The 8170-nt window shown below is 36.9% G+C and overlaps 1 protein-coding gene across 1 annotated transcript; it reads left to right on the forward strand.

Moving 5' to 3' along the window:
- The first annotated feature begins 579 nt into the window (after positions 1-579).
- On the forward strand, positions 580-1262 carry LOC131155943 (secreted RxLR effector protein 161-like). Its single transcript, XM_058109397.1, has 2 exons — positions 580-773; positions 830-1262. Exons 1-2 carry the CDS (start codon positions 580-582, stop codon positions 1260-1262), a joined length of 627 nt encoding a protein of 208 aa, XP_057965380.1.
- Positions 1263-8170: the final 6908 nt, after the last annotated feature.

Below are 8170 nucleotides of genomic sequence, written 5' to 3' on the forward strand. Positions count from 1 at the left end.
ACCGGTCTCTAAGAAAGATTCTTTCATATTCATTATGGCTTTAGTAGCTCATTACAATCTAGAGTTACATCAAATGGATGTGAAAAATTCCTTTCTAAATGGGAATTTAGATGAAGGTGTTTATATGGATCAACCATTGGGTTTTACAGTTGAAGGGAAAGAAAATTTAGTGTGTAAACTTAAGAAGTCAATATACGGATTTAAACAAGCTTCCCGACAATGGTATCTTAAGTTTAATAATACCATTGGTTCCTTTGGATTTAAAGAAAATACTATTGATCGATGTATATATCTAAAGATTAGTGGGAGTAAGTTTATATTCCTGATTTTGTATATTGATGACATTTTGTTTGCAACTAATGATCTTGGTCTATTACATGAAACTAAAGAATTTCTCTCTAAAAACTTTGAAATGAAAGATATAGGAGAGGCAAAGTATGTGATCGGCATATAAATATTTCGAGATCGATCCCAAGGACTAGTTGGTTTGTCTCAAAAAGGTTATATAAATAAATTTTTAGAGAAATTTAACATAAACAAATGCTCAGTATCACCTGTTCCAATTTAGAAAGGAGACAAATGAAGGATGTACCTTGTGCATCTGTTGTTGGGAGCTTGATGTACGCTCAAATGTGCACAAGGCCTGACATTAGCTTTGCAGTTGGAATGCTCAGAAGATATCAAAGTAATCCAGGAATGATTCACTGGAAGGCTACAAAGAAAGTTCTAAGATACTTACAAGGAATGAAAGATTACAAGCTTGTGTGTCGAAGGTCTAATCATCTTGAGGTGGTTGGATATTCGGATTCTGATTTTGCTGGGTGTGTAGATACAAGAAAGTCCACATTTGGCTATGTATACTTGCTAATCGAGGAGCAATTTCATGGAAGAGTGTGAAGCAGTCAATAATTGCTGCATCCACTATGGAAGCTGAATTTGTAGCTTGCTTTAAGGCAATAGTTCAGGAAAATTGGTTGCGGAATTTTATTTCAGGACTTGGAATAGTAGACAGTATCGCCAAGCCGCTGAAAATTTATTGTGATAATTCCGCAGTTGTCTTCTTCTCTAAGAATGATAAGTATTCCAAGGGTGTTAAGCATATGGAATTGAAATACTTTGCTATTAAAGAAGACGTACAAAAACAAAATGTGTCAATTGAACATATTAACACCGATTGTATGATAGCAGATCCTTTGACGAAAGGATTGCCACCCAAAACATTTATTGGTCATGTTGAAAAGATGGGCATTATTGAATATTAATGTATGTTGTTCAATTGATGTTTGAGTTCGATAATGAAAATGTTTATGTTATTTCTGTTTTCCATTTTGTATACATAATTGTTATAAAATAATGATAACAGGATTAAAGTTTGACCTAATGTATGCCTCTCGGCTAAAAAATCATTATATGTAGTGGAACTTGTATTGTAGTGCATGGAAGGAACTATGTTAATAAAGATGATATAGAACCTCCAAGGTGTATAATATTAGACAAAACTTGTCATTTTCCCAGGCTTATCTGCATTTACCCTCAAATTGCATTTTGTTACTTCTATGAGTGCTATTTATATATGCTTCATGGTTTGATGGCTAGTGTCACTTTCAATCCCTAATCTCTTGTCACAAAATTCTATGAGTGATATTTCTAATCTTTTCTTCACGGTTGAATGTTAGATATGCTACCCATATATGTTGTGAGCTAGAACCACTTTAGACAGACGTGACTTCATGGGCTTTTGGCTTTTTTCACGGAAGAAAGAGATGTCACCCAACACGGCTTCTTGGAAAAAACCATTTTCTTTTCCTTTCCTTTCTTTTCTTTTCTACTTAGTTTTGGTTTTGTGAAGTGTGCAATGTATCTTATTTTATTTTTTGAATGACAAAGCAAGGGCATTGGCCAACTCAAATGTATAATCCCTAATCTGGATGTTGTGCACCAACAAATTGATCTCTCTTAACAATTAAATTAAATAGAAATAGCCTATGGACTCTGTTTCTAGTACACCTTCTTGTTTAATTGAATGAAATTTAATCAATCTGCTAGGAATGCCTTTAAATTGTTCCTGTTAAATGTATTTATTCATTTTTATAGTTTCTTTTAAATTGTCTTTACTTTTGAATCTATTGTTTTTGTTGGGTTTTGTGGAGCCTAGTTTCGTTTGATCTAGATGATGATAACCCCACCTAATTTAATGTTGCGTGACTTTTAATGAAAGATTTTTATCCTAAGACTTAATCCATGGAGTAAAGACTTTGGTCGATCGTACTCGTGGGGGGGGGGGGTCTAGGAGCAATGCTTTTGGGAAAAATTTTTGGGCCCGTTTTGTAGCTCATTAGGAACCCTGTGCGCAGCATATAAAACGATTGTTTTTTGGGTGATTAGGTTAGGCCGTCATTTTGAGAGTGAGAGAGAAAATCATTGTACGGCGTATTTTCTTACCCTCTCTTTTACCCTTTCCCCAAAACTCCTCAACCATCAAAAAGAGTATATGAACAAAGGAGAAATGAAAGCTAAGCATTTTATATCATTATCAATTCAAAATCCAATATTGAGTTCAGGGAGCTTAGTCTAGATAGGCGTACCTAAGGTTTGGTTCATATCCTGCAAAAGGGTTATAACAGTAAGAACACACAACCAAAAACTATTATCATTATTATTACTATCATTTTCTTCATGTTGGGATGCAAGGGCAGGAGAGGGACATAAAGAGAATCCTATTAAATTTCTGGCAGCCAAATTCTAAACCAGATTGGGTTCCAACTCAAATTACCCATTTCCCCTACATATTATTGTTATATTACAGCCAGTGTATTATCTTATTGACATATAACTGGGAAAGTGAAGTTAAATTTTAACTTCAAAAAATCTCAAACTACATTTTTTGCAGTTTCAGAATGACTATTAAATTGAATGAATTTTGACCGATCAATGCTACAGTTCCAAACTTCACCTGAACATCAACACATGACTTGCAGCACCTAGACACCACTGAATTGAAGAAACCACTGCCGAGAGAACGTCGTTTGAGCAAAGCCCCAACACTCCAACTCGGTGGAGCTTCCTTCCTACCTTATGGTCCTTAATATTGGATTTTTGTCTCACTTATACCTCCAAAAAATTTTTATCTTTTTGCAAAATACAAAGAAGCTTTGTGTCTACAAGTAATAACCTCTCCAACTCAGTGGAGCTTCCTTCCTACCTTATGGTCCTTAGCATCTACTTCAGCCCCCTCTCTACAAATATTAATATTGTTTAGTTTGTGAAATTCTTGATAACTCAAAATAATTTTTTGAATTTTTGAAATCTAGGGAAGAGTTAACTCTTTTCTTCTTTTTTTTTTTTCCAAAAGCATGTGCACATTGCATACCACTAGTTTATATAAAACATAAGGACGATATATACTTTTATAACAAAACACAGAGATTTGTTGTAATTATTGTAATCTATTACAATAGAAAGGCAATTTCCCCCATTTTAAGTAATTCTATATTGATTTTTTTGAACCCTAAAATACTATCATAACAAGTGAAATGGGTCCGTGTGTATTATGGGAGAATTTAAAATGTAAAAATTCAAAGAAAAGGAATTAATTTCACTCATTTATTAAAGTATTTTAAAACAAATATAATATCTCAAAAAGATAATAATGTATGTGCGTGTACATATATGGGTGCATATCTATTTATGCCGAATAACTTATTGATGAATCTAAAAAGGAAATAGCAACAAGAATCAATTTTAAATATGAGCCTCATAAAACCTTTTCTTATCTTCTTTTCCCACTCCTTTAATCTTTTCTCTCTAATCAGAATAGTCCACTTTTCATCTGAGTGGTTCTCACCTAGATAATGTTTGTAAAATGTTTTCTTCTCTCTCTCTCTCTCTCTCTCTCTCTCTCTCTCTCTCTCTCTGTGGATGTAGGCCACCACCCATCTCCCATTCTAAGACCTTTATACAAGCATCATTACCTACATAAATTTAAAGTATTAAAATAATCCAAATTCTGCACCCATGTTGAGGATCATGCTGAGAATCATTTGTCCTAATTTAGGAGATTATTATGTATATACTTTTCATTTATTTGTTCTCTAATTGCTATGTAATTATTACACATAATACTTAATTAAATATAAATAAACAGTACTCACCATTTTCCATGGTGGTTTTTTAAACCTTCTCAAGGTATCAAAGCCTAAACGATCCAACCTAATTTTTTGTTTAGCGTTGCTTCCGCAACCCTAGCTAGTCTCTTTCTCCTCCCTCTCCTAGCACTACACGCATTCCCTTCCCTTCCCTCAGCCGTCGCCGCAGCTAGCCATCATCCTACAAAATCCCCTTCCCTAAGCCGCTACCCCATCGTCGCGGCGACGCCTAATCCCAATAACCAGCGACTCCAACAACTCAGACGACCTGGTAATCTGTTTCCATCTATTGAAGTTTCTTCTGAATCAACCTGCAGAGCCGTTGCAACACCAGCAACGCCAGCCTCCGTAGTTCGAGCTTTGAATCGACACCGAGCAGGACTCCTTTTCTGAGTCCAATATAGCCCTCTCCACAGTGTTCTTGCACACTTGCGACGGCTGAGTACCATCTGATCTCCCGACTTGCGAGTCTCCGGCGGCAACGAACCTAAGTCGTCCAATCTCCGAGACATTCTTGTTCGCATCCCTCCCTGGCTGCCCATTGACGTTACATCCAGCAATCGCACATCCAGTAGCCGCTTTCCTCCTTCGCCGCAACCATCCAACCTCTGCAGATTCAGAGTCGTCGCAACATCAGCGACACCGCCTCCGGCCTTCGTGGATTCAGAAACGTCGCAACACCAGCAACCCCCCTTTGGCCTTTCCTTCCCCCGCAACTCCGCCACCAGCCCTACACTCCCTTAATAGCGAATTAGCAAACCAGCAACCCAGTGCCACACTTCGGCAACCAGAGCCGTCAACGCCCACTGACGTCGCTGATTTTCCGTTGCTGAATCTCTGTCGCTGCATACCATCTTCCTGAACCAACGAACCAGCGTCGTCACCACCCATGGCTGCCGAATCCATCCTCCTTCCTTTTAACACCCTCATTCACATGGTTACAATCAAACTCTCCTCTTCCAACTATCTCTTATACAAAAGTCAATTGCTTCATCTCTTAGAGAGCCAAGAACTGATCGGCCATGTTGATAGGACTCTTGCACCCTCACCCCGCTTTGATCCTACGAATTCTCAGACACCAAACATCAAATATGTGGCATGGAAAAATAAAAACAAAGGCCTCATTAGCCTTCTCTTGTCTTCCCTCACTAAGGAAGCCATGGTTGAAGTTGTGGGTCTCTTCACTTCACGCAACGTCTGGGTTACCTTGGAGAACACCTTCAGCCATCGCCCCAAGGCTCATGAAATCCATCTGAATGATGATTTGCAACTAATTAAATGCAGCACTAGGTCTGTTTCAGAGTATGCTCGAGCCTTAAAAGCTCTCTGATGTAATTAGTGTATTCCCAAGAGGATGTGAATTGTATTTCAAAAAATTATTCCTAAGTTAGGTATGTTCAGTGTTAAGCCATAAGTAAAATATTGCACAACCCAGGTTCTGTCTAAGCAAATACCAACTATCTAACAATATAAAACTGAGCAGATAAATAAAACAGATAAAGCAAACTCAGTACTTCCCAATCATTCACAATAATAAAGATATAAACAGTCAAGTGCTAAAATTAAATAACATAGACAAGAGAAAGCAAACAAAATATTTGTTATCGAGGTTTGGTCAAACTAGCCTACATCTCCGGCTCAAGCTAACCAGCAAGAGGATTTCACTAATTCTCACTTAACGGGTGGAGCGACACCAATTACAATCTCTTCTTCTTATTAGGCAAGGAATACCCCAACTCACATTCATAAGATTGAGCCCAACCTATAACTACACCTTACAGGACAGTCATCCTTGTTCTCCTAATCGGGTCTGAACCAATCTAGTGCACATCTTACGGGATTGTGTAAATCCTAACTTTCCTAACCAGGTCTAAACCAATCTGAGACTTTCTTAACTGGGTTTAAGTCTATCTGGGACTTTCTTAAAATGGCGAGTCTCTCTCTTCAGGCCACACCTAGAATACAACGATATAAAATATTTTTCGTACAAAGAAATGCTTCTCAAAAGCAAAGATGTATAAATTTAAGCACTAGATGCACTCACACATGATATGAATTAAAGCTCAAGTGAGTATGGGTGTTTTTCTCAAAAATATTTTTGTAATCTTTGAATAAAGATATATATGGTAAGCACTTCAAAGATTTAACCCTAAAAGTATTTCTCCAACTATATAGCTCAATGAAATCTTGCAATGGAAGTGCAAAAGATTCACAAGTAAGAATATGTTTCTCCAAAGATATTTATCAAGGAAATATGTGGAGAAGCTCAAACTTTACTCTCAAGGAGTGATTTTGAAAAATAAAAGTAAATAAGCATGGATGATTTTTTTTTCTATGAAAAATCAATGCCCAAAGTAAATGCTCTCTTTAAAATATTTTTGAAATGATAAGTATAAGAGAGTATAATACAATAAAGCACAAAAATAATTTTGGGACAATTATATTCTAAGCATTAGTTTTAAAAATGAGTATTGAGGGTGTATTTATAGTTTTTTTTTTGAAAATATAACCGTTTAGGGGCACGAAGGTCATTTTGAAATTTGTTTAATTAAAATTTAACCATGTTTAAGCGTTGGAAATTACCAAGACCCAAGAGGTTCGGTCGGCTGGTGCTAGTGCTGGTCGGCTGACCTCACACAAAAAAAATTGAATTTTAAAGGGGGTTTAGTCGACCTAGAGAGGTTTCAGTCAGCCAAGCCAAAAGGCGATTCCAAACCTTCGTAGGTTCGGTCGGCTGAGGTCTAGGGCCGGTCTGCCAGGCTTGGTGACCGATCGGTTGAGGGCCTTTTTGAACTAATTTGGCTAGTTGATCAAGCCTTTCACTTTGGTCAATTTTATTAGGTCGGTCGGCTAGGCATTTTAGTTTATTTTAGGGTTGGTCACCTGAACATGATAAAATTACAATTTCGCCCTCGGGGCATGGTCGGTTGGCTGAGGTTTTTAAAACATGAATAGGTCGGTCGACCGTGCCTAGTTAAGAACTCAAGTTTGGCCTTATTTTTTATCCTAAATGATTTAAACCTTTTTGTATGATTTTAGTTGTTTAGAAAAAGGTTTTTCTTTTACTGTGTTGGGTGCCCTAAGGTTAGTTTATGGTTATTTTGAGCTTTCATCCACATCATGCATGCAATGCATTATTACAAACCAAATATAAAAACTAAATGCATTACAAATGAAAACCAAACGTCTTCTTCTTCTTTTGCCCTTCATTCTTCATGGAATACGCCAAACTGGTATGATATTTACGTCCTTTATGGCTCCCATTTTCAATCACCTTATGTGTGTTGAATTATAAACCTATTTAAACACTAAATACACACATAAGTAATTTGTGTTTTGTCAATATTAAAACAAGGATCAGACTCAAAAAGTCAACACTCTCTGTGCCCAACTTCAAGCAATTGGGTGGTCTGTTGATGACGCAGACATGGTACATTAGTTCCTCAGAGGTCTCGGCTCGGAATTATTGAGTTTTTCCATGACACAAATGACTATCACCCTGTTACCTTGTTTCTCCGATTTGATACCCAAAGTCGAGAGCTTTGAGCTTTTTCAAAAATCATTGGAATCTGCCTTACCCCTGTAGAGATTTGAAGAATTATAGCAGTTACATAATAAAAAAAAAAAAGAGGAAAATAGGAAAATTTTTAAAGGGGATTTACAGGGTCTCGTCGACGAACACAGGACATTCGTTGACGAGCATCCTTCTTGGGTTCGTCGACGAGGACATTTAGCATGCACGGAAGTTGAGAAAGTCATAAAAGCCATGAGGATTACAACCAAGAACAACTCATGGAACTAAAAGAGTAGAAGAATGGAGATGCAAGCGTCAAGTTTAAGATAGTCATGGGAATAGGTATTTGGATTTCATTGTATTTACATAACTTATATGATATAACTAGAAGCTCAAAATCATACCTTAGACTGACCTTAGGACACATGCTTATCATGAAGAATTTATTTAAAAGATTCTAAGTTAAACTGAATTTTGGAAGTAAATTTTTAGAGGTCTCGTTGACGAACGC

Source organism: Malania oleifera, chromosome 5, assembly GCF_029873635.1.
Source record: "Malania oleifera isolate guangnan ecotype guangnan chromosome 5, ASM2987363v1, whole genome shotgun sequence".
Lineage (NCBI taxonomy): Eukaryota > Viridiplantae > Streptophyta > Magnoliopsida > Santalales > Ximeniaceae > Malania > Malania oleifera.